The sequence below is a fragment of the Pelodiscus sinensis genome, chromosome 2 (assembly GCF_049634645.1).
Source record: "Pelodiscus sinensis isolate JC-2024 chromosome 2, ASM4963464v1, whole genome shotgun sequence".
NCBI classification, from domain to species: Eukaryota; Metazoa; Chordata; order Testudines; family Trionychidae; genus Pelodiscus; species Pelodiscus sinensis.
The window spans coordinates 45,506,331-45,533,977 of record NC_134712.1 but is presented as its reverse complement, the minus strand read 5'-3'; the positions used below and the strand labels follow the sequence as shown (position 1 = coordinate 45,533,977).

At 45.8% G+C, this 27,647-nt stretch overlaps 1 protein-coding gene across 4 annotated transcripts in view; it reads right to left on the bottom strand.

The window, feature by feature from the left end:
- The window catches only part of RMDN1 (regulator of microtubule dynamics 1), a 39,074-nt gene extending 11,437 nt beyond the window's left edge, over positions 1–27,637 (bottom strand). The window contains exons 1-8 of one of the 4 annotated variants that reach the window (XM_075920439.1): positions 27,369–27,499; positions 21,542–21,659; positions 12,482–12,569; positions 11,083–11,242; positions 10,299–10,388; positions 6,774–6,829; positions 2,903–2,990; positions 363–482 (exon numbers count right to left, since the gene is read on the bottom strand). In XM_075920439.1, the coding sequence (XP_075776554.1) occupies positions 462–482; positions 2,903–2,990; positions 6,774–6,829; positions 10,299–10,388; positions 11,083–11,242; positions 12,482–12,569; positions 21,542–21,659; positions 27,369–27,482 (735 nt within the window). In that variant the 5' untranslated portion in view covers positions 27,483–27,499 and the 3' untranslated portion in view covers positions 363–461. The other 3 variants (XM_075920438.1, XM_075920437.1, XM_075920440.1) reach the window with 3 other exon arrangements.
- Positions 27,638–27,647: the final 10 nt, after the last annotated feature.

Below are 27,647 nucleotides of genomic sequence, written 5' to 3'. Positions count from 1 at the left end.
CCGATGGGAATTTCAAAACCAAGTTATTCAACCAAAATATTAACACATTTAGTGTGATTTAATAATTTGTTGAGAGTCCCTATACTAACTGACCAAAAAGTTACATAGCTGAATAGAAAGGGGGGGGGGGGGGAGAGAAAAGAAAAAAAAAACAGCCACAGATTTTTCATGTCTGGATTATGCTAAAAATAATTCTATCACCACTCTCTGAAATATGTGAGAGCTTGTTTATATGAATACTTAGTGCATACTGGGGAGAAAATCTACCTTGTACTAGCCTGCCATCCATTAACTCACCATTTGGACATTGATGTGCACAAAAAATTCCCTTACTTTGAAATAAGAGTAGGCAACTTCTAGTAAAGAGGCACATGTTCCACACAGACACATGCTGCATCTCAGGCAGCTGCAAGGTAGCTACACGTCCCAGCCTGTTGCGCATTCCTTGTGCGGGCAAGCCCTTACATAGCAGACAATGTACTCTAGTAATGAAAAGCACAAGACCTGGCATTAGGAGAACTGTGATGTACTCATGGTTATAACTCAGACTTCCTGTTTGACCTTGGGCAGCCTCTTAAACTCTCTGAGGGTATGTCTACATTTGCACTCTCTTTCGAGAGAGGGATGCAAATGAATACATTCCAAATTGCAAATGAAGTGAATGAAGCTGGGATTTAAAACCCCCACTTCATTTGCATATTTGCGTTATGGTGCTATTTCGAAATAGCAGACGCTATTAAGATGTGGTTATTTCAAGAGAAAACCCTTCTCTCGAAATAACCCTTATTCCTCATACAATGAGGTTTACCAGTTATTTCGAGAGAAGAGTTTTCTCTTGAAATAACCGAGTCTTAACAGCGTCTGTTATTTCGAAATATGGCCATAACGCGAATATGCAAATGAAGCGTGGGATATTTAAATCCTGGCTTCATTTGCAATTTTGAATGTCTTCATTTGCATCCCCCTCTCAAAAAATGGTGCAAGTGTAGACATACCCAGAGTCTCAGTTCCTTCAGACTTAACAAACCGAACAAAAAAAACATAGGAAGGAAATAATCCTGGCTAAGAAATCTCACTGAGATGGGCGCATTAGCATGCATACAAAATTCCATGCCAATGGAGGACAAAAATAGCTCAAGTCTGATCTGGAGAAAAACACAAGGAATTAAATAGTCATGAGTATGAAGAGGAAACATTTGCTAATGAAAAATTATAAAAGCAGAGGGAACCATTTTATTTTCAGAAACGGAAATGAAAATAAAAATACAGCCGCTCCTCGAGTTGCGAACAGTCGACTTACGACCGTTCACACTTACGACCAAAGCTCCCATGGAGCGGTTGTAAAGGCGGTCCCCGAGTTACAAACGCGATCCGTGCTTACGAACAGCGCGGTCGCGTGTAACTCAATGGGGTCCGAGTTACGAACAGCTTGAGTTACGGCCAAGTGTTTAGTCTATAACTCGTTCGTAACTTGGAGAGAGGCTGTATTGAGTATCACGTGAAAAAATACGTAGGTCAGGAGTGGGGAAACTTTTTTGGATTGGGGTTCGCTGACCTAGATAAAAATCAGTCAGGGGCCACACATAAGTGGGAAGTAAAACAAAGCAAAGCAAAAACTCACACTCACCGACTGAGAAGGAGAAAGACACTCCCCACATTCCCCTTGCACACCAGAGCCTGGGGGAAGGGGGGTCCAGCCTGGTAAAGTTTGTGTGGTCCAGCCCTGTAGTGGGCCAGCGGGGACCTGGAGTGCCTACACAGGCTCCCCAATGCTGGGGAAGGGAGCAGACCCTCAGGGGCCAGATCTAGGCAAGCTGGGGGCCGCATCAGGCCCCCGGGCCTGAGATTCCCCACCCCTGACATAGATGTTCAGATATCCCAGTGACAAGAGCTGCATTGGAACCTAGACAGACAACTATCTGTGGTCTGTGCTAACAGCAATTGCTGAGTATGAACTAGGAATGTTAAATTTAAGATTAATCAGCTAATTGAGTAGTTGATGGAATTTCTATCAACTACTCAATTAGCCGATAAGGGGGGAAAGCTCGCTATCCCCACTGCACATCTGCCTTTTAAATACAGTAAGAGCTGCCCACAGCTCTTACTACATTTAAAAGGCAGCATCACAGCGAGGAACCTGGGGCAAGTGGGGACTCAAGCAAGTGGGGACTGCTGCTGTGCCTCTGGCTCCCTGTGGAGAAAGTGCTGGGGCAAACTGGCTTTTAAGCCAGCTCCCACACCCCGACGCCCCCCTCCTCCCCCCGTTACTGCCTCTGATACATCCCTAGTAGGAGGGGGAGAGAGGGAACGACTAGTCAAATAGTGACTCGACTACCTGATAAGCTTAGGCTTTTCGGGCAGTCGACTAGTTGCTTACATCCCTAGTATACCCCATGTTACATGTTATGTAAGGGTTTTCCCCATGTGAGCATCTTTCATTAAATCATCCGCATTTGAGAGAAGGTGGTTCACTAGGCTAATGAGCTAAGAGAACTCCTCTACTGTATATTATCAATGGAAAATAATTTGGAGGCTCTCATGTATTTCTTATAGACTTAATATCAAGCTTTCAGAGCCCCGTAGTCCAAAAGGATATTTGCCAAGTAATACATCATGAGTCAGTTCATAACTATTCTAGGCAAGGCCTGACTTGAGAATAAATGAATTAATGTTTGTTGGTTTTACATAAAGCCTGGCATATTTCTAAACAGATCAACTTTATCAGCCCCAAATTTGTATTTCATCCATGAGTACAATTTTGCATATGACTGCATCTGTATTGTTCTTCATTCTGACCACTTCTGGGAAGTGAGCTTCATTGGTACAATTATTACTAGTACATGTTAATGGCTTATTTTTGCTAAGAAAAAGCCCAAGGGGAACAAGTATGTGCACACAGTACCTCTTCATAGGTGGAGCTTGGTGGTGTTGCAAACAGTACTGCAGCTATTTTGCTCTGGTACCATGGCATTTCAGCAAATGAGTAACACCTGGAGCACAAGCAAAAAAGTTTTTATATATTTCACATATCGCCTCTATTTTGGGGTTCATACTTTTTAGGGGTTGGACAGAACCCCTAACTGTCAAAGTTTGTCATCCAGACAGGGACCCACAATTATGTGATTAAATGTAATGATATTACTTGGTCTTTGAATGAGTTGTTACAATAATTTTATCATAAGTCTCATAGGGTAGCCATATTAGTCCGTATCTGGAAAAAAAATAAAAAAGGAGCCCTGTGGCACCTTTGGGACTAACAAGTTTATTAGGACAAAAGCTTACTCCCTAATAAATCTGTTAATCTCTAAATTGCCACAGGACTCTTCGGGTTGTTTATTTTTTTTTTAAATAACATTGGGATACTTAAAAAAAATTAATCAAAGCAACTGCTACATAAGACAAAATCACTCCATCAAAATTAATGTGTCTCCACTGTTGCTAATCGTTGTTGCATAATAAAAAAATAAAAATCCAACTTGTAGCATTAAGAGTTTAAAAAACAGCCTACACCTCGATTTAAATGAGAAAATCAAGGAGTTAAACTACCATTCCCATTCAGATCCAGCCTTATGCTTGTACTGTAGTGATTTAACCACATACTATATGGAACTGTGAGTTCAAAAATTTAAAGCTGGATAATATAATAGCCTGACCAAAACATTTGCTTGTTCCTCTTGATTATTACATTTTAAACCCCCCAAAATTATAGTGCTCTTGAGAGACTGCATGTTCTACAACCATGAGCACAGGACTGGGTGCCAAACTATTAAATTTTAATCCCGGCTAATAAATTCCTGCTGTTCACCTCATTTTCCCCATTTCTAGAATGGAAATAGTTATTCCTTGCCCATGGGAATGCTGCAAAGATTCCTATGTGTAAAGAATTTAAACATGTAAATATGCACATATGTACTATTGATAGTTTGTAACACCCGTATTCTGGAAAATAAATCAAATTTATGATTAGCCTTGATTTGCCAAGAAAACGTTTGAAATTCCTCATACGTGAAGCAATGGTACATACAGCCTTTTTCTGGGGGAAAAAAGAGGTGCAGAAGAAGTCTAGAAACGTACTGAAGGCTGAGAGTTGAAAGTAAACACCCACATGGGGTGTTTTGCAAGTAGCAAAACCTTGGTAGGATGCTATTGATAAACATTAGCAATGCTAGTGCAGGATGAAACAGAAGGTGAGCAAGAGTAAAGAACTGATTGAATAACTGGTTGAGATTCTGAATCCCTACTCTAAAAAAAGAATGTCTGGGACACTCCTGTCAGGATGGTTAAACACTGGAATAAATTGCCTAGGGAGTTTGTGGAATCTCCATCACTGGAGATATTTAATAGCAACTTAGATAGACATTTATCAATGATGATCTAGAACAGGGCTGAGCAAAAATACAGCCCAGGGGCTGGATCCGACCCACCAAGCCACCGGATCCAGCCCATGGATCACCCTGCTGCGACCCTCAGGCACACGCAGCTGCCATGGTTTAAAACCCAGTCCCTACATCTCCCTACTTTGCAGCAAGAGGGAGGCTTTGTGTGATCTCCCCACCCTGAGCCCAATTCTCAGATCCTATTGGCCAGAAACAACCTGCCAATAGGAACTGACCTCAGCCTCTCTCTCAGCTCCTATTGGCTGGAAACATACAGGCAATTGGAACTGAGAGATTGGCCTGAAAGCCTGGGGCAGCCTGAGTTGAGAGCCATGTGGAGGGACTGGGGCTGAAGCAGGCAGGGAGCCCAGCCTGCCTTGGAGGTGCTGCAGCCTGCTGGCCAGGAGACATTTAGGTAAACTCCTCCCAACCAGCACCTGCCTCTGGCACCCTAACTCCCTTCCCCAGATCACCATCCAAACCCTCTGCACCCCCTGCCCCAGGTGACAACTCCCTCCCAGGCTCTGTACCCCCTCCCAGGCCCTGTACTCCTCCCCCAGGCCAGAATCCTCTCCTGCACTCACATTCCCTCCTGGAGCCTACACCCCAATCCCCCAACTCAGGTCACAACCCCCTCCGTCACCCAAATACCCTCTCAGACCCCACACCGTCTCCTGTACCCCAGTCACTCTTCTGCACCTAACCTCCAACCTAGACCCTGCACCCCTCCACATAAAAGTGCGGCCCTTGACCACTTACCAAAATCTTGGAGTGGCCCCCCACCAAAAATTATTGCCCCCCCCGATCTAGATGGTGCTTTGTCCTGTGAGGGCAGGGGGCTGAACTCAATGACCTCTCAAGGTCCTTTCCAGGTCTGTGATTCCCCTCAAACCACTTGAAAGGTGATGTATTTTGGCAGCATTTTAATGCCAAAAGTAATGACACATAATTTCCTGTCCTACCAACTTTTCCCTTACGTTTTCCTGAGTCAGCTGACTTGGGCAGGCGGGGCTTGATCTGGGCATTCTCTACCACATCTAGAGGGTTGAACGAGCTGGACTTTAGGCTCCCCAGGGGTGCCATGTGGTAACAGTTGGTGCCTCAATGCCTACAAAATAAGTCCTTAGACTCTTCCCGTAAGTCAAGCTACCTTAGACGTAGGGGTTCAGGCAAGCTGAAACTTTGGAAAGGCAAGCAGGGAAAGATCATAAACTTTGGGTGGAAGGCTGGAGTTTACTAGGTTTGCAAGGGAGATTAGAAATAAAGCCATGAAAAGGAGCAATTGGTGGACTTGACACATATTCTATAAATCCTTTCTTATCCTCTTTATTTTCACCATCTTCGTGGATATGGCTACACAGAAAAAATAGCCCTCAAACTCAACAGCAAGCCTCAGAGTCCAGGCCAAGTGGGCCAAACAGCAGTGTAGATGTTCCCGCTTGGATCCTGGGCTCTGAGACATTTTAACAGAGGTGGGTCTCAGAGCCTACACTCCTACTTCAGCAGAAGTGCCTATGCAGCTCTTTTCAGCTCAGAAGCACAAGCCTACATCTGCTAAGCAGGCTGTGACCCACTGCCACTGGCAGGTTTTTTCTGTGTAGATGTACCAGGGCATTCTTAAGATTGCTTGTACAGTGCTGAAATGGCTTTGGCACTCTGATGGAGGTACAGAAAAAGGAGGAGAAAGTGCTGCATCTGGACTCAAAACATGCCACAAGCTTTCAACACCATCTGAGGACATTCCAGAAGAAACAATGAGAATGGGAATGAGGGAAAGGAAGCCTTGATGTGGTTATATAGACCATGGCTGACCCCAAATTTTCTAGTCAAATGGCTTTTTTTTCCTCAGGAGCTCTCTCTTTCTCCTTCATAGCTTCTCTCTCATACTCTTTCTTCTGACTGCTGCATTTAAGTTCACACATTCACTGTCAGAAAAAATGTGCTGGGTATCCAGCCAAGTTCCTTTGGCACAACATGCAGTGCGTGTTCTAATGTTAAATTCCCAGCCCTTCACATCTCATTCATCAGTGATGGGCAGTGACAATCAGATTGATTCTCATCCTATCTAAGTTTTCAGACTCACATTAATGCTAAAATAAATAAAAATGCAGATGTAAAAATGTAATCACATATTTAGACAGGATGACCGTGTAGATTTTTTAAGTATATCAATCATCCTATCGGCTCTTACACCAATCTTTGCAAGTGCCTTAATTCATAGAATACATTTACATTTTATAGTCTGGCTCTTTTGAAGTCAATGGTAAAAGGCATTACAGATTTGACTCTCCCCAAACCTGTAAGGCAGACACTCAGACATCCTTTGTTAATAGTGTCCTCAATATCTAGTGCCTTCTATGAAAAGAAACTCTGGTTTGAAAAAATTATCAGTCTTACCAAATGCCCATAAGATGAATTGAGGTAGCATCTTTAGGATTCAGTTCAATGGCCTTCTAGAAAGGAAAAGACAAAGCTATAAAAAGCCATTTCACCAAATCTAGGTTAAGAACACCCTTTGTTTTCTCCTTCTATTTCTGCAAACACCACCAGGGATACATTATTCACAATCTAATCTGAGTTCTTTATGTCTAAAAAGCCAGCAGGAATTTTTCAAAAGGTTGATCATGCCAATATGTTCAGGCTTTGATACAGCTTCTGAAAAGAAATGAAATCATGTGAAAACTCAGCAGGTGTTAATTGTGCTGCATTATCTCCAATATATCCTTTAGTGGCTACAATCTGTGCTGAAAGAGCCCATGATAACACTAGGTCACACCAAATATCCATCTAGCCCAGTATCCTGCCCTCCTACTAGGGATGTAAAATCCAATTTAATCAGTTAACCAGTTAAACATTATGTTTAATTGGTTAACTGCTTAAACCAGGTCTAGCTTCTGCAAACAGAGACTAGGGACACTGCTCATCCTGGCTAACAGCCACTGATAGACCTATTTTCCATGAATATATCTAACTCTTTTAAAAAATATATTATAGTCTTGGCGGAGACAACATCCTCTGGCAAGGAGTTCCACAGGCTGGCTGTGTCTACATTGGTGCGATCTTGCCTGTCTAAACTAGCCGCGAGTTCTTGCGCAAGAACACTGACGTTCTACTGTATAAAATCAGGGCTTCTTGTGCAAGAACTATGATGCTACCGCTCAGGAATAAGCCCTCTTGTGCAACTGTTCTTGCGCAAGAGGCCATTGTAGACAGGCAACATGAATTTCTTGCGCCAGAAAGCCCTATGGTTAAAATGGCCATTAGAGCTTTCTTGCGCAAGAGAGCGTCTACACTGGCATAGATGCTCTCAAAAGCACATCTCTTGCGCAAAGGCACATGCCAGTGTAGACGCGCTCTTCTGGAAGAGTTTTTGCACAAGAATTCTTCCGCAAAAGAAGAGTGAAAAATACTTTCTTGTGCCTGGCTGAAACCTGCTGCCTGGGCTCATCAGTTAATCTTCATGATTACACACAGCTCCCCTCCACCTCCCTGCTACTGCCTCGGATACAGAAGTAGCAGCATGGGGGTTGGGGAGATGCAAGCGGGAGCTGGTGCACACAGGAAGCCTGCTTAAAAACTAGCTCATCGCAAACACCAGCTCCTGCCTGCCCTCCCCTGCATTTAAACATGTAACCATTGCAATTTTCAGCAGTTACACGTTTACTTAATTAAATGCTTTTTAACATCCCTAATTATATCTTCCCTAAGTAGTCTCTTTTCCGAGCTCACCATTCAAAGTTAATGTACTCAATTCTTGGTATCAGAGATCAATCCTGTATAAATTCTACTACAGGCAGTCCCCGACTTACGCGGATCCAACTTATGTCGGATCCGCAGTTACGAACGGGGCTGCCCAGGAGTACACGGACTGCGGGACCTCGCGGTCCCACCGCCCGTGTACTCCGGGCGAGAAAAGCTGCTCCGCGTCTCCCTGGTCTGCAGACCAGGAAGACGCGGAGCAAAGACGCTGCCCACCCCCCTCCTCCCTGCGGCTTTGCTAAGCCGCGGGGGGGCTCGGGCAGCGAGGCAGCCCAGGCCGCCTGAGCTGCTCCGCTGCCGGCTTCCCCAGACTTTGCAAAGCCGCAGGGGGGGCTCGGACAGCGGGGCAACCCAGGCGCACCTGGGCTGCTCCGCTGCCGGCTTCCCCAGACTTTGCAAAGCCGCGGGGGGGGCTTGGACAGCGGGGCAACCCAGGCGCACCTGGGCTGCTCCGCTGCCGGCTTCCCCAGACTTTGCAAAGCCGCGGGGGGGCTCGGGCAGCGAGGCAGCCCAGGCCGCCTGGGCTGCTCCGCTGCCGGCTTCCCCGAGGCTTTGCAAAGCCGCGGGGAAAGCCGGCAGCGGGACAGGCCAGACGCCCCGCGGCTGTCCCACTGCCGGCGTCCTCAGAGGCTTTGCTCCCCGTCTCCCTGGTCTGCTGGTCTCCAGCAGACCAGGGAGACTGGGAGCAAAGCCGCGGAGGACCCAGGCGGCAGGACCACGGTGCGTCTCGGTCCGCCGCCCGCGTCTTCCTGGTCTGCTGGGGTGGGGGGGGGGCGCGGCTAGTATGCCCCGCCCCCCCCCTCCCCAGCAGACTAGGCTTTTCTCTGGATGCCTGTGGCAGAGCAGCTGGGGCGCTGCCGGTTGGTCCCGCAGCGCCGCTCTGGGCGCTACTGGACCACCCCAGCAGCACCCCAGCTGCTCTGGTCCTGATTCAGCCGCTGCTGGTCAGTTTCAGCAGCGGCTGAATCAGGACGCCTGGGGCAGAGCAGTTGGGGTGCTGCTGGGTTGGTCCAGTAGTGCCGAGGAGCTGCTCTGCCCCAGGCGTCCTGATTTAGCCGCTGCTGAAACTGACCAGCGCTCACTACAGGAAGCCCGAGGCAGAGTTGCTCTGCCTTGGGCTTCCTGGAATCAGCTGCTGATCAGTTTCAGCAGCAGCTGACTTGGGGACGCTTGGGGTTCTTAAGTTGATCTGTATGTAAGTCAGAACTGGCGGTCAGTTTCAGCAGTGGCTGAATCTGGACGCCAGTTCCGACTTACCTACAGATTCAACTTAAGAACAAACCTACAGTCCCTATCTTGTATGTAACCCTGGGACTGCCTGTAGTTTCAGAACCTCAAACAGGTTTCAACAACACTCCCCTTCCATTCAGAGAATTTTTATCTTAATGGAAAGCAACTCAACAACACAATGCCCAAAGCTGCGCAAAGATATTTTTCATATGTTAATTGCATGCTTGTCTGCTAGCATCCAGGTCATGACCCACAGCAGGAGGGCATCTCAGGCACCCAGAGTTACAGGGCAGACCATGACAACTCCTCACTGGTCTGCAATTTGTAGAAAGAAGTGGTGTACTAGCTCATGCTTCTGAAAGAAACATACTTACTGACTGGAGGGAGTAGGAGACAGCCCAGCTGGCAGAAACAACACTGCTTTAGGCATGGAGGTTTTACAACTATCTGAACATGAGGAGTGATCAGAGCCTGCTTCAGGCATACCAGCAGGCATGGAAAGAGATTTTTTATTACCTTCGCTCCTCTCGTCACCCCAAGTGGAACAAGCAGGTAAGACTAGTCTTTAATTAACCCACTCAAAACATGCCATGTCAAAGGTTATGATGCAATTTGCTTCAGAGCTATATTTTATTACCTCCCAATCAATATGAATATGAGGCAACTGAGAAAGTTAGGGAGGGGACACAAGTAAAAGAGTTAAGTTCCAATTGGTGGGCTGATTTTTGCCCTCATTCACATATATTTTTTTTTAATCCATACTGATACCTCTGGTTCCTGTTTGTAGGCTGCTGAGAAAAATGATACTGATGGGGAGATCAGCCATAGAATTGCAATTTTCCACCCCAGAAAACAGCTAGCAAGCCACTTTTCTGGGGGCTCCAAAATGAACTATACTGATGCTATCATAGTAGAAAATGATATTTGCAATACCTGGAAGTGTTCCTTGATAACATATGCATTTGCAATTTTAGTCTTGATTCCTTCATAATCACCAACATCACTGATGCAGATTGCATACCACTAAATTCAAAATAAAGCAGACTATTAAAAGGATATTTAGTAGCTCTAATAAAATAAAATTAGAATTGTCACCACCAACACCCAGATCAATATTACTTTTATAAGCAAATATTTATTCAAGTGTTATGATGACTTAGCACTACTGTTTGCTTTAAAAGTCCTCATCACAGCTGACCACAATACATTAGGAGCCAGTGTTTCACTATTACTAAATTGCATTGGCAGCAGGACTGACTGTACTCAGTTACCCCTATGGGTCTGGCGTTACTGAGGAGAGAAGAGGAACAGGAGAAGAAAGGAGGGTGGACCCAGGAAACCTAGGAACTTGCGGCAGTCACCACTATGGCGCAGAGGCAACAGATAGGACATGTAATGCATTTTCGAGACTGAAAAAGGGTGATCAGTGCAGGCACCAAGAACTGTGACCAATCAGCTGCCTCTGTGGTCCTGCAGACTTAGCTTGATCTTGATCTGCAAGAATCCAAATTCAGAGTCTTTTTGAAAGCAGTCAAATCCTCCTGGGTCTTAGTTAAAAAACTAACACTGTGTGTTAAAGGAGGTAGCATAGAAGTTTGCCAGATAACTCTACAGCTAAAAAAGTCACAACCAAATCACAACTACTCCTGTTTCTACTGTCAGATGTCTGAGGATAGTGTAAGGCAACATTTCAATTAACATACTTTAAACAGCTCACCTTGTGTACTGCAAAACTTGACTCATTTTTTTCTAGTGCCTTCTTTGCATATTCAAGAGCTTCATAAACCAGTTGCTTTTTCTCCTCTGCAGTGGTGCTACTAAGTTGGGCTAGATCACGTGAGGCCCGTGCTAGCCTCCATAGTATCTCCGCATCCTCACTAGTTATAAACATAACGGATATATTAAGATCTGTCCATAAAGCAGATTTTAAATTAATCACTAACTACACAACTCAGCTTAGCATTAAGGTAATTCTATATCACATACAACAAAAGGCTAAATGCAACAAATATGAAATCTCAGTCACAGTGATTTGCTAAAAAATCTTTGGCAATAGTAATTTGATCTTTGAAGAAATACATATATTGGCTCCATAGGAAGAAACTTCTTTTTTTTAAACTGATGCAAATTCACAAATAGTACATTTAAAGTTAAGACTCAGGAAGGAAAACACAGAAATCAACATTTAGATATGACTCTGTCATGGTCATGAGGGATGGCCAGCAGCCTGGGAACTAAGGAGTTAACTGCACCTAGCCAGGTAGTAGTCAGCCAATAGAAATGCAGATAGGGATTTCAAACTGAGACAAAGGAATTTTGGGGTTTTCCCTCCTTTGTCTCTGAGCCAGTTTGCTCTAGATACTGAGGAGACAGAAGACATATCTCTCTCCAAGAAAAAAGACTCTTCATAATGTCTAAGTAGGGTAAAATTAAGATAAATCCATTAGGCTTTATTGTTTTCTATGTGGGACTTTGGATCTGATGTCTGTGCTATTAGTAGTGGGTTTTCCTTTCTGTTGTAACTAAGTTTTGGCCCATGGGATTCCCCATGAGTTTATTAATTGGTGGCTCTTACCATCTAGCCAATCCAATTATGCTTGTAATAGGAGTATTGTTTTGATAATAAAAGTTCTTCCTTTTTTTAATTAACCTGATATTGGTTCAGTTCTGTGTCCTGGAAAATCTGTCTGTGGATATTTGCATGCCAATGACTAGAGGAGAGCAACCATAGACTGCAGTTTATATTTTCTCTTTTTCAATCTCTTTGGAGAAAAGAGTTTGGGGTTCCCTGGGGTTGGTTTCAAGTGTCCACCCATGTTTGTGAGTACAAAAGCACTTGATGATGGCAGTGGATTTTTATTCCCAAAATCTAGGTTTTTAAGATGTTGGGGGAAAGCTTTATACCAAAGCCTGGAAAGATAAGGTTTTGGGGTTGCTTTTGCGACCCATTCATTGTGCCAGAGTGGGGAATCAGCCTTGACAGACCCAAACTATTTATTTTTCAATATTCAGTTGGTTTCATATACATGTTAATTGCTAGTGAATGCAGTCCATATTTCTATAGTTTTTATAATATTAGTCATAATAATGTGGGGATAGCCAATACAATTAAATACCTGGTTTTGTGCTGGATCAGCAATTGATAAAGCTTTTTGGTTTCTCCACTCCCATAGAGGTAGTCTGCTTGCTCTATGGTTTCCTCAACTTTGAAAGGGGTGGGTATAGTGGAAAGAGGAGACAAAAATGAATAAATATGAAAGCCTACCAGATAAGTAAGAATATATTTCAAAGTACAATTGTAACCACCACCAGGCCGATTTGAACCTGGAACTTCTGAAGCAGGTATAGGAGCCTCCACCCTCTGAGCTAAAAGCCAGCTGGCTCCCAGCCCATGCTGTAGAGGTCTCTTGACCTTAGCTCTTGCTGTGATCTAGGTACCACTTACATTGCTCAGTAACCACACTAGGTGGTATGGATTACATACTTCCCCTAGGTGAGGAAGGGTGACCTAAGCTTCAGAGATCCAGTTGAGATCCTGGACGATCCCCCACTTATAACCACCACCAGGCAGATTTGAACCTAGGACCACTGGAGCTGAGTATAGGAGCCTCTACCCTCTGAGCTAAAAGCCAGCTGTCTCCCAGCCCGTGCTGTAGAGGTCTCTTGGTCTTAACCCTTGCTGTGGTCTAGGTACCACTCACATTGCTCAGTAACCACACTACATGTGTGGGTTACACAATAATCCAACAACCATTAGCCAAACATCTTGAAACACAAAAAATCAGCACTAAAGACAGAGCCAAACAAAAGCATTTCCAATTTCAAATTGACTGTGTTTATACTAACTTTTAGCAGCCATGGGATACAGACTTGTACCAGATGTGTTTATTTTCAGTGAACAACTTCTGGGAACAGGAACAATATTAAAAATATTACTCTATGAAATGGTAAAAACTACCCTCAGCAATAGACAGTGTTAGAAGTGCAACAGATTTCAGAATGTTATTCTGATGACCTCACAATTGCTGAACAGAGTTTGGTTTAGTTTTTGGTGATGTATACGGACTTGACTATAGTACAGTTAAAAATAATCGCTGGCCTGGGTCAGTTCACTTAGGCTCTCAAACAGACCTTTGGACCCAAGCCCTAATTGAAGCGTAGGTGTTTGGCTCAAGTGGAGCTCGAGCTTTGGAATCCAAACATCAACACCATCATTAAACAGATCCTTAGCCCAAGCCTCACAAGCCTAAATCAGTTGACCCAGGCTAGCCGAGGATGTCCAGTTACAGTATAATTTATACCTTAATGATTGGAATATGGAGCATGTGGGAGATCAGAGACTCAGGGTACATCTACACTAAAACTTTAATTCGAACTAACTTAGTTCGAATTAGTTAATTCGAACTAAGCTAATTTGAACTAACGGATCCAGACTAAAAAACTAGTTCGAATTAGCGTTTTGCTAATTCGAACTAGCATGTCCACATTAAGTGGACCCTGAACCGGGCTTAAGGATGGCCGGAAGTAGTGCCGGCAGGGCATCAGAGGAGGACTTAGAGCGTGGAGATGCTGTCTCAGGCTAGCTGAGGGCTGTGCTTAAAGGGTCCCGACCCCCACCCTGGACAGACAGTTCTCAGGGGTGCCCCGCTTGCAAAGCAGTCCTGACTTGGATTGCCTGGACTACCCACACTGGGCACATTACAGCACTCAGCCATCAGCCCGGCTGCACTTGCTGCAGGCTGCCATCTGGGGAGAGGGGGCAATTGGGGGGCTGCAGGAGAGCTTCCACCCCCAGAAGCCCGCAGAGCCAGCCCAGTCCTCCCCATCGGGGGCTCGTGCCCCATTCCTCCCTCACCTCCTTCCACTTACCCTTCCCTAGCCCCTTTTCTTGATGTACAAAATAAAGATAACGTGTCTTCCAAAATGGAATCTGTCTTTATTGAACAAAACTGGGGGAGACTGGGAAAAGGAGGTGGGAGAGGGGAAGAGAGAGGCTGGGAGAGGTGAGGGCAACTAAAATGATCAGGGGTTGGGAACAGGTCCCATATGAAGAGAAGCTAAAGAGACTGGGACTTTTCAGCTTAGAAAAGAGGAGACAGAGGGGGGACAGGATAGAGGTCTCTAAAAGCATGAGTGGGGTGGAGAGGGTGCATACAGAAAAGTTCATTAGTTCCCATAAAGAAGGACTAGAGGACACCAAAGGAAAGGAATGGGTATCAGGCTTCAAACTAGTAACAGAAAGTTGTTCTTCACAAAGCAAAGAGTCAACCTGTATAACTCCTTGCTGCAGGAGGCTGTGAAGGCTAGAACTAGAACAGAGTTTAAAGGGAAGTGAGATCAAGTCATGGAGGCTGGGTCCATGGAGTGGTATTAGCCAGGGGGTAGGAGTGGTGTCCCTGCCCAAGGTTTGTGGAAGGCTGGAGAGGGATGGCACGAGACAAATGGCTTGGTCACTGTCTTCGGTCCATCCCCTCCAGGGTCCCTAGGGTTGGCCGCTGTCGGCAGACAGGCTACTGGGCTAGATGGACCTTTGGTCTGACCCAGGACGGCCATTGTAAGCTCAGGGCTCAGGGTCAGGGGTCTCACTGGACCCCCTTGATTCTCTTGCACACCTGCTCCTGGGTGGCCAGGCTGGCAGCTCTCCTGCCCTAGACGGCCACTTTCCTGTGCCTAGTGCAGAGATCGTGGACGAGGTCTGGTCCCGGGAAGAGAGGGAGGACTGGAGGGCATCGGGTAGGTGGCTCGAGCCGTGCCAGGTGAAGGGTCTGCTGGCTGGGTGCTGGCAGGCTTGCACCTGGCACGGGCACCGTAGCCAGCCCGTGCCCCTTTAAGGGGTCCGGGGGCTGGGAGGGGGGCAGAAGAGTTTCCCTGGTGTTGGCCAGAGTGGCCACCAGGGAAACCTGGGGAGGGCTAGCCTCCCACTAGTTCGAATTAAGGAGCTACACACCCCTTAATTCGAACTAGCTAGTTCGAACTAGGCTTAATCCTCGTAAAATGAGGTTTTCCTAGTTCGAACTAAGCGCTCCGTTAGTTCGAATTAAATTCAAACTAACAGAGCGCTAGTGTAGCTCCTATGAAAGTTAGTTCGAACTAATGTCTGTTAGTTGGAACTAACTTTGTAGTGTAGACATACCCTGAAAAACAATAAGGCAAACTGAATGAATCCTTCCATGTATTTTCTTCATAATTTGTTGCAAGATTTGTTGTTAGAATGGCTTATTTCAGTCTTAAATCATTATTTTGTTTAAAACCAACAGCACATAAATTCAAAGATGGCAGGATACATCAGCGATACAATGCTTTTGAAAATATTGTGAGTTCTGGTAACCAGAAATAAGGGCCCCACAATTTAGCTAACTAAAGTACTACTAGCCTCAGGGGGTAGGCAAGTTAGTCTGTACCCTCTGAAGCTTCTGAACATGCAAAACACTGCAGTCAGCCTTATGGAGTGGAAATCCATCAACTTCACAAAGTACTACTGTTACACACAAGGCCACAGAGAATGAAATGATGGCAAATTTTATTAAATGAACCAAAACTGAACTTTTCAGCCCAGCTTGCCACTTTATCAAATTTGTTGACTAAAGCCATTAGAAGTTGCACAACCACCTGGTTTTTAAAACATGAGTGTGACCAATTTTTGTTTTTCATATTTTTACCACGGAGCACTTGGAGGTTTACCTTGTGATTCCTAAATAGGCTTGCCACAGCCTACATTTCCAGTCAGTCCCCCAATGCTAATAACAACAATAAATACCTAGCTCTTAAATCTAAAGATATAGGTCTTGGTGTTAGCCAGTGGCTGGGGTAATGAGTGGTCTGTGAGCCTTATCACACCCGAGTCTTTGACTGCTAGGACAGAGTCCCTTCGCAGTTGGCAGCCAGGGAGGCTGACGGACGCCCCAAGAGTCTGCCCCGTGGAGGCGGCACGACTCAACGCTCAGCTCTTACTGCATTTACACCTGACCGGCTATGGTTCTTTTTGATTGCATTTGGTTCTGTTACAGGAACAGGAGGAGTTGGGTTAAAGCTTAAACAGTTACTATTTTATTGTTACAAGGCAAGCTTAGCTGTTAAATGTTACTGCTGTGTTACAGATAACACAGCCACTACAAAGACAAGACAGAAAAAATACAATAAAAGTCACTTAAAGGTACCATGGAACCCTTTTGGTTCTCTGAGCTCTTATTGAAATGTGTACAAAATAGACACCTAGCAGGTATATTCTCACCCCTGTGATCCTTACTTCGGTGAAGTCAGGGTTTCTCTCAATCCCAATGGGAAGCAGTCGATACGAGACAAAGGTGTCCCTAAAGTCTCGGGGGTCCAAGACTGCCTGACCAGCAGGTATATGGGTGGATCTCCAATTAGAGTGGGGCACAGCGCCCCAATTTATACCCCTGTGGTCACGTAGATGCTTCTCTTGTCATTAAAATGCCAATTAAGTTGGAACGTCTTTGTGACGCCCATTCCCACAGGGGGTCCAAAGCTTAATTTGCACCTGTGAGGCGGAGGTAACTAAATCATTAGGGCCGGATATTCTTTCTGATGGGGCTGCAGATTCCTCTTCTGGGACAGTGTGTGTAGGCGTATCAATTACTGGTACCAGCCAAAGGCAGCCTGAGGCCCTGATCGCCTGCTGGCCCAATTGCCGCTCTTATCTGGTTCCTGTCTAACAGCCAGGGCTATTGTTATTCCAGCACCTCTGGAGGCCCTGGAGCCTTTGAAGACAGAATTTCGCTCTCAAGGATTCTCTCTCCCAAGGATGTCAGGAGGAGGGGGATAGAATCATAGAATAATAGGACTGGAAGGGACCTCGAGAGGTCATCGAGTCCAGCCCCCCGCCCTCAAGGCAGGATCAAGCTCCGTCTACACCATCCCTGACAGATGTCTATCTAACCTGTTCTTAAATATCTCCAGAGAGGGAGATTCCACCACCTCCCTTGGCAATTTATTCCAATATTTGACCACCCTGACAGTTAGGAATTTTTTCCTAATGTCCAATCTAAACCTCCCCTGCTGCACTTTAAGCCCATTACTCCTTGTCCTGTCCTCAGAAACCAAGAGGAACAAATTTTCGCCTTCCTCCTTGTGACACCCTTTTAGATATTTGAAAACCGCTATCATGTCCCCCCTTAATCTTCTTTTTTCCAAACTAAACAAGCCCAGTTCATGAAGCCTGGCCTTCATAGGGGAGGCGGGGTTCTGTCTGGCTACACTTGGTCTGATCATTCTTTATTGTTTATCATACACCACAGGGTAGATGGTGCAGACACCGCACAAAACCCCACCATGATTAAAGAATCTCTGTGGAAGGTGGGAATGCCCGACGAATATCACCTACCCCCACAGCCATCTCCTACCCGAGACGCCGCTCCATTTGATCCATCTCGCCCTAAGGGAGTTTGGTTTACAGATGGCAGTGCTAAACTGATCAAGGGGAAGTGGAAAGGAAGGGCTGCAGCAGTCCCAGCTGATAACTCCACTGACTACTGCTATAGAGGGATCCACCCAGGTCACGGAATTAGCAGCAATTAAACTATCCTGTGATGCAAGTGCTAGCACTATTTACACAGACTCCTATGCTGTATGGGCAGGAGCCACCCAGTGGATAACTAATTGGAGAAATAACCACTGGATGATAGGAGGGAAACCAGTCTGGGGATTAGAATATTGGAAGTGGATCTATCACCATGCAACCCAACTGATCCTAAGCATAGGTCACGTGTCAGCCCACCAACGGAACAACGCTCCAGCTGCCCAATTAAATAACTTAGCCGATGCGATAGCCCAGATCTCTGCCACCCAGGTGGATTGGGAATGCTTATACACATGGCTACATGAGACTTTGGGGCATACAGGGAGTGAGGAACTGGTGAGGCAGGCACATATCAGGGGGTGCTCTTTGTGCTAAGACCCGAAAGCACATTAACGAGGGACAGCGGTTTGCCAGAATACGAGAGGGACAAGCACTATGGGCAACCTGGCAAATTGATTACATTACCTTCACCAGACAGAGATGGAAGTATATTTTGACTGGAATGGAGGTTGTCTCGGGAATCGGCTTTGCCTACCCGACCCAATTGGCAACGGGGTTGTCAACCCTCACGGGACTAAACCACTTAACAGCACTTGTCCCAACACCCCAAGAAATACAATCAGATAATGGCTCACATTTTAAGAATAAGCTAGTTCAGGAGTGGGCCCTCCAGAACGGAGTTCAGTGGACCTTTCACCTCCCGTACCGACCCCAGTCCAACGGCATAATTGAGAGATGGAATGAGTTGCTAAAGCACCACTTTAAGCCCACGGACGGTACATGGGGAGACAGACTAGACGTCATAGTTCAGCGGCTGAACAACCGGCAAACCCCTATGGGTAGCCCTATCAGTAAAGGATTCTTTCCCACAGGAAGAATCTCTCCAGCCCAAAATACACCACTGAAGGACTCCAAATATGCTCCTGGGGATACCATTGTAATTAAACACCCCAGCCTTGGAACACAGACACACGTTCTCCAAACTTATAAAGGAAAGGGGGTGTGGACCACCTCAAGTTCTGGAAGGATACCAATAACTATCACCGAGGCTTGGATTGTATCCAAGACCAGTTGACCTTGTGCTTTCTTTCAGAATCAAAGGTGATAACGTTCATACTCGTTGTCATTAGTCACAAAACTTGGTTGTGTGGCATTCTGGCGCCTCTGGGCGCACAGCGCATGCACGGGCCTGCCCCCCTAGGGTGTGTAGGCCTGCCCCCGGGGCGCACAGCGCAAGCATGGCCCAGTCCGGCCTGGCTGTCACATATGCCAGGCCGTGTAGGGCCTCAGGGCCATGGGGGAAAGGGCGTTGCTGGCCGGCGCTGCAGGAGCCGGGCGCGCGGCGCCTGATGGCAGCAGTAAGGGACGCCGCGCACCCCTTACAGCTGCCATCAGGCGCCCCCCATCAGTTGGCGCCCTGGGCAGCTGCCCAGCTCGCCCATGCCTCCGTCTGGCCCCGCTCAAGCCACAGCATGTTTGAACTTGTTGTAACATTCCTTGTGGCCACAGCAGCCTCTCCAGAACGCCATCCAAACCACCGCCTCAGCTGCTGGCACCTCAGACTGCTGGATGTGCACACTGTTGAACTCTTCTACAAGACTAGGGATTGAATTTGTTCCTCTAAACTTGAACAGCTGGTGGAACAGAGCGACATCAGGTGGGGACCAGCCTGGTTCGACGACAGTGACCCCGACCACCAGGATCTTCAGAATGACTCTGGGGGGAGGTCTTGGGGGTGGCACGGACGCTGGCAGCCTACGGTATGGGGTCAACGTTTAGAGTATGTAGTAGGGACCTCTAGGGAAGTGTACCCCATCTGTTTTGCAAATGTGAATGATACTGGAGCCCACCTAGGGTGGCTGGAGGATAAACAATGTACCTACACTGTGGTCTTTAACAAGAAATCGGGAACCTGGGACATTAACACACCCCACCAGGAACCCTTAACTTGTTGGGAATCCACCCTTGTTCCCCTGAATTTCAGCCAGTACCCTAAGGGGCAAACTTGGTTTAACAACTCACTATTCATGATTCCCAGCATCGGACAAATCTATAACCCCACACTGGTAACCAATAGTACCCTGCTTCTACACCAGTGTATTGGGACTAACTTATTCCCCACAGACCAAGTCTTACAGGATTTATTACTCGCACTGCACTGCACAGCCACCAATGATAGTTATTGTGTTACCCACCATGCTCCGAAGAAAGGACCCATGGGAAAAGAGTGGTACAAGGGACCCTATACCCCTATTTTAGAAAAGGAGCACGGATTGTTTTTCATTTGTGAGCAGAGAGCTTACAAATAACTGCCTATAAACTGGAAAAGGTGGTGCTCACTGGGACATGCTGTTCCCGGGGGACTCACTATGCACCCCCATATCATGGCTCCAGGTATCACTAACCTTGAGAACTTCTTACATTGGTCACCACAAAGGTTTTCCATTAATCCCCTTATAGAACATCCCACAGGTTTCCATCAGTTTGCGCGTGCATTCCTTCCCTGGCTTGGAGTAGCTGAGCTCGAGAAGGCTTTGGTAAATGTATCCGGGCAAACAGAGGAAGTGCTGAAGATGCCCTGGGCTTGCTCAATGAGCAAATCCAATCAGTAGCCCGTTTTGCCCTACAAAACAGAGTGCCTTAGACGCAATCCTAGCCCAACAGGGAGGGGTATGTGCAGTTATTAATCAGTCTTGCTGCTTCTATGTAAATAACTCGGGAAAAATTGAACAAGACGTATCTGCTATTAAGAGCAAGGATGGGAAAATCTCATGGCTAGAGTGGCTAGCCCAACACCTAGATTTCTCACTGACGCCATTTATTCACTCCATTGTAAATACCGTGTTTACTATCTTGATTGTTGTAATTGCCTTTTGTGTGATCTTATGCCTTGTGAAGCGCTTAATTGACACAGCTGTAACCTCAGCAACGATCCGATACATGCGCTAGAAAGTGATCCTACCCAATCCCTTGATTGTGAACCCCCTAATGAGGCTACCCTGATGGGACGGTTTTAGCTTCCTCCAAAGAGGGCAAAAGGTGCTGGCATCACCATCACCTTGCATTCTGGGACTTAGTGTGTGACGTAACAAGGGGGTGGAATGTAGCCATACAGAATCCAAGGATGTCGGGGGGGAGGGGGTTCTGTCTGGCTACACTTGGTCTGGTTATTCTTTATTGTTTATCATTCCACAAAAAGAAAATTTGTTAAATTAGTATTTTTGAAACAGGACACTAAGGATATGTCTACATTTACTCCAAATTGATACTGTGGCAATTAATGTACCAGGGATCAATTTAGTGGGTCTTAATTGATCACAGATCCCTCTCCCATTGACTCCAGTACACCACTGAAATGAGAAGCGTAAGTTAAAGTTTCTTGTGTTGATCCAGCACAGTGTTAACATCACAATAAGTCAATCTAAGCTACATTCACTCCAGCTACATTGTTCAGATAGCTGAATCAAAACTTCACTATTTATTTAGTTCAAAGGAAGCCTACACTTTAAAATATATAAAGATAGCCTATAGTGGAGATATTGGAAGGCCTTACATAAAATGTTTCTCACAAAGTTTTGTCACGTGTCAATTCTGCATTTGAATGACTTCAGGACATTTCAATTCATAAAAGCTTTACCTTTGATACTAGCATGAACCACAGCAGAGTGAGAAATCAAGTTGAAAGCTTCATAACCTAGGTACGATACTGCTGAGAGGGCAATGCCTCTTCTGAAAAGAGTCAATTTTCCAAACACCTACAAAGAAAAATAAAGTAAGTTTATAATCTGCTATAAGATTTGATATACTCTCTGAAGCAGCAATTTCCCACCTTTGTGTTTACAAGAGGGGTTCAGAAGTTATAGAATAACAATGGGAACAGTTCTAAAGTTTTAACTTCAAGGTTTCATTTTTTTTAACTGTACAAACTAGAAACTGGGCTTTGGGAATGGATTCATTATAATACTTTAAAACAAGTACCTCGTATTATTAACATGAATTACAAAACAAAAATGACTAGGTTTACTTGTGCAAAAAAAAATACAAGACAAAATAAGAAGCAACAATATATAAGTTATTTGGGGAAAAGTAAATTTAGAATGTGCTCTGATAAGTAAGGAAAAGAGTCAAAAAGTGTCAAGAAGAGTCAGAAACTGTCATGTTTAAATGTCTTGATAAAGGCTGAGTAAATTATGAGTTTTTCTCCTTCGGCTTCAAGTGTAATTGGAAACTTTCTAGATAACCTAATACTTTCTGCCTGAAACCCTCAAACATAATTGGCTTGGAAGAATTAGATTTTTAGTGGTAAATGTCAGTCAACATTGATTTCACTAAACACACACAAACAGAAGAAAACAGATTTTCATCAGTAATAATGGAAATGTAATGGTCAAAGTAAGAAAAATGCAGTTTGAAAACCAAGTTTAATATAAGGATATGTTCTTCGCATATTTTGATATGTGATATTGACAACTTGTGTTGTAAAGGTTATAAAGCTTCCACTTTTCATATCACAATGTCAACTATCATTAATTATTGTTTGACCCCTACACAGTTTCCCAGTTGTAAAATTTTAAATTGATAATAGAAAAAAAGGCTTAAATATTAGAAAAATATAAAAAATTAAATTCTTCGAGCTCAGATACAATGCATCTCTTCATCTCTTAGTGGATTTAATACTCAAACTGTATTATTTAAATATTATATAAAGATAGCTTATAGTGGAAATATTGGACATTCTTACATAAAATGCTTCTTACAACGTTTTGGTACTATAAATAAGTACCAAATCTGCATTTGAATGACCACAGGATATTTGTAGGTATGTTCTTATTTCAATTCAACAGTCTTTGCTAATTTTGTCATGCTGCCAAATCAAAAACCAGATTTACCAGACTTGTACTTGAGAATGTCATAGCTTGTGAGTTTTAAGTCATCAAGACCAGAAATACTGATTTAAGTGTTGAGAACTTGACATGCTATTTATGCTACAATAAACATGCATCAATCCAATGCCTAGCCCCCGTGGTCACCAACCAGTAGATCGCAATCTACCGGTAGATCTCGGAGGCTCTAAGAGTAGCTCTTGAGCCCTCTCTGAACTGCACACCTGCGCAATACATTTACATTAGATTTCCTCATTTGAGGAGCAGCTACTCACTGAGCAACAGCACAGGTGAGTAGCTGCAAGGAATGGTGGGAATTTTTTTTTAAAGTAGCAGTATAAGGATTGGGGATAGCAAGTAATGGAAAGGAGCATAGAGAGGGCGGGGCTTCAAGGAAGGGGCAGGGCGATAGATCTTGGCTTGGTCTGTCATTTAAAAAGTGATCTTGAGTGTAAAAAGGTTGGAGACCACTGGCCTAGCCCATACTACAGTTAGGCTGACATCCAAACAGGAACTTGCCTTGGCTGGGAGAGAGGTGCCAGCAAAGAGAGGTGCCTCTTCCACCAAGCCCATGTGGTACTGCGGGCAGAAAGCGCTGGGGAAGAAGCATGCCTTGCTTTGACCTCAATATCAAAATGTTTGTACCTAAATTTCACTTCTGCCAAAATAAGTGCCCCACTGTACTGACTTAATAACGCTATCTCCACAACTAAGTTCTCTCTGAGCTAAGTGCCCAACACAACAGTCTAATAAGCTCCACACAAATACTGAAGGCTGGGACAAGAAGAGATGCCTCTCTTCCAGTCCTGGGTGTATCATGCCTCTCCTCTGATCCCAACCCAGCACAGCCTCAGCTAGAGTCAAGTACCCCCTACCCAGGCTCCAACCCAATTCAAACTTGGACCTGCATTGGCCACAGCTCAGGTGGTATTGCAGAGAGAGCAAGTTCACAGAGGAATCCTCCATCCCCGCGGTAGGCCTAGGACAGCCTGCACTAGGGATGCTAAGTAGCGATTATTTTGCTAGTGGAGTAGTCGATGGAATTTCCATTGACTAATCATTAGGGAAAGGCTGACTTCCGGTTCTCAGCACAAGCCCCCACAATTCCCCCATTGCTGCTGCACTCTTAAAGGGACAGAAAGGAGCCAGCATGCAAAGACTCTGGCTCAGTCTCTGGTCCCCCGCAGGGTCTCTCAACGACCCTCCCCCGCGCTAGCACTTTGCATTCTGAAAGGTACAGAGTAACGGCAGCTGCTCCCACAGATGCAGAAAAGGACCTGGGGGTTACAGTGGATGAGAAGCTGGATATGAGTCAACAGTGTGCCCTTGTAGCCAAGAAGGATAATAGCATATTAGGTTGCATTAAAAGGAGCATTGCCAGCAGATCCAGAGATGTTATCATTCCCCTTTATTCGACTCTGGTGAGGCTACATCTGGAGTACTGTGTCCAGTTCTTGGCCCCCCACTACAAAAAGGATGAGGACGCATTGGAGAGGGTCCAGCGGAGGGCAACCAAAATGATTAGGGGGCTGGAGCATATGACCTATGAGGAGCGGCTGAGGGAGCTGGGTCTGTTTAGTCTGCAGAAGTGAAGACTGAGGGCGGATTTGATAGCAGCCTTCAACTTCCTGAAGGGAGCTTCCAAAGAGGATGGAGAAAGGCTGTTCTCAGAGGTGACAAATGGCAGAACAAGGAGCAATGGTCTCAAGCTGCGGTGGGAGAGGTCCAGGTTGGATATTAGGAAAAACTATTTCACTAGGAGAGTGGTGAAGCACTGGAATGGGTTACCAAGAGTAGTGCAGTCTCCATCCCTAGAGGTGTTTAAGTCTCGGCTCGACAAAGCCCTGGCTGGGTTGATTTAGTTGGGATTGGTCTTGCCTAGAGTAGATGGCTGGACTTTGTGACCTTCTGAGGTCTTTTCCAGCTCTATGATTCTAGGTGTCTCAGCACAAGCCCCCCATCCCATTGCCATTCTTTATTTTCAAAGGGACCAAGCAGCAGCAGCTCATCCAGCATGTCTCTCTCACTTTAAGAGTTCAGTACGGCAATGGGAGAATGGGGGTGGGGAGGGTTTGTGCTGAGATCCAAAGGATGAGGCGCCAGTGTTCAGGGCCTTTAAAAATGCAGACTGGCAGGGGTAGGGGGCGCTTATGCTGAGACACCCTTGGGACCAGCTGCCACTTCTCTGTCCCTTTCAAAATGCAGAGTGGCAGTGCGGGGGAGAGTTATCTTGAGACCAGGCAGGAGACCAGAGACTGAGCCAGCATCTTTGCGCGCTGGCTCTTCTTTCCCTTTAAGAGCACAGAGTGGCAATGGGGGTGGGAGGGTGTATGTGTGTAATTAAGAAGTTGATAGTGCTATCTGATAAGCTCCTGCTTATTGGATAGTCGACTATTTGTTCACATCCCTAGCCTGCACCCCAAACCTTTCATTCGTGGTCCCACCCCAAAGCCCCCACACCTCAACACTCTGCCTCTTCCCACACTCTGAATGTTACACCTCACCTCCATATTTGTGCACATAAAATTAATTCCACATGGGAAAAATTAGAGGGAACACAACACCACAAATAACACAGAATCAAGGCCAATGTGGTTAACCCAACTGAGTGTCAGTGTAGCTGCTGTGTTACTTATGTCAATTGGCTTTCAGGAGCCATCTCACAATGTCCACATTGACAGCATAATCAATACAACCATAATTACTGTTGAGAATGCACTGTTAACTACATAAGCATAGCGTAGAGATGCATAAGGGATGTAGTTATGCAACCCTTAAAAGATTACTTTTAAGGCCTAGGTCATGCAACCCTTAAAAGATTACTTTTGTAGATCATAAACCCAACTATTATAGAAGCCAGAATGTCATCTGTAGTTACGAACAATTTCTATTTATTTCTTCACGTTCTTTTCTATGTGGTTCATTATTTTAGCATTCAAGTGCGACACATGAAAAAACAAAACCTTAAACAGGGACACAGAAGCAGATTATATTTCCCAGCAGCCATGACACTAAAAATTCAGGCAGTGGAAAGGAGGGCATCAAAAGGACAATCATTGCCCAGCCACTGCGGGCCAGCAACCACGTGTTGCACTGGACAGGCAATTCAGAACGTGTTTGGCCGGTGTCAACAGAAGACATATGACTGCTCTAGAAGGGTGAGTCTAGACTACATTTTTTTTTCCATAAAAAAACCTGGCCTTTTTTCAAAAAAACTTCTCCTACATCTAGACTGCTGCCACGTTCTTTCGAAAGTAAATTGAAAGTACACGGCAGCTTTTTCGACCGCAGAAAACCTCGTTTTACGAGGAAGAATGTCTTTTTTCGAAAGTGCTCTTTTGAAAAAAGGCACTATGGCTGTGTCTAGACTGCAGGGTTTTTTCGAAATTAAATCGAAAGTACATGGCTTTTCTTTCGACGGCGGTACTCCTCATATCACGAGGAATAACGCCTTTTTTCGAAAGTGCTCTTTCAAAAAAAAGGCGCTATGTAATGCAAACTGTGCTTTTTCGAAAGAGAGCATCCAGACTGTCTGGGTACTCTTTCAAAAAAACAGCTTGCTTTTTCGAAAGTACTGGTTGCAGTCTAGACGCACCTTTTCTAAAGAGACTTTTTCGAAAGTATCTTTCGAAAAAGCCTCTTTTGAAAGAGGCTTGCAGTCTAGACGTAGCCTCTGTAATGCAAACTGCTTTTTTGAAAGAGAGCATCCAGACTGCCTGGGTGCTCTCTTTCAAAAAAATGGCTTGCTTTTTCAAAAGTACTGGTTACAGTCTAAACAAAATACAGGACTATGTAGCACTTTAAAGACTAACAAGATGGTTTATTAGATGATGAGCTTTCATGGGCCAGACCCACTTCCTCAGATCAAATACTGTCTACTATTTTCTTCCACTATTTGATCTGAGGAAGTGGGTCTGGCCCACGAAATCTCATCATCTAATAAACCATCTTGTTAGTCTTTAAAGTGCTACATAGTCCTGTATTTTGTTTCAGCTACACCAGACTAACACAGCTACATTTCTATCACTGGTTACAGTCTAGATACTCTTTTTGGAAAGAGGCTTTCCAAAAGTACCTTCTCTCGAAAGAGGCTTGAAGTCTAGATGTAGCCAAAGTGGGTCACTTCAGGCACTGCTTTAGCAATGCGCACCGCAGACAGCCCCGTGCTGTGGTTTGGGCTAATGTGCTGCTATTAAGGGCAGCATCTGCGCAATAAATGAGCCGGGCATGTTGCCGTGCTATACAGAGTAAGCCGTGTTTGAGGAAGGGGATATCTACAGCAAGTTAGCGGTGGCAGTTCTGCCCGGCATCCTGCGTGTATGAGACGGAGGGCGAGGCCAGAGTGCGCCTGTCCCCGCGGCCGGCAGGTTTCCAGGGGGGGAGGCGCGCGCTGCTCCCGCAGGGGACGGACGGGGCGGTGGGGGGAAGAAGGCTTCGATCGCAGGGGGAAGGGCCCCACGGGGCAATCTCCGCTGCGGTAGGTTCGGCCTCTCTCCGAGCAGGCTTGAAGGCGCTGGCCTGTCCCGGCGGGGGAAGGGGCGAGGGCTCCCGCGCGGGGCTCAGTCTCCGCCTGCCCCCCACCTGCGCCTGCCGCCACCAGCCGCGTCGCACGCCTCGAGCCTCGGACAAGAGTCGCTTCCCCGCCCAGGCGCCGCCTCTGCGCAAACACCTCGGAAAAATCCCCACTGCCGCCATGATGCGCCACCCCACACGTAGCCCGACCCACCCGCATCCTGGGGAGCCCAATTAGAGCAGCCGACCGGAAACGGTCCGTCGGCAACAATGTCCGGGCCTTACGGACGCAGAATGAGGCCCGTGCCTGGCAGTGTCCGAGGGCGACATATCACCTCGCTCTTTCCG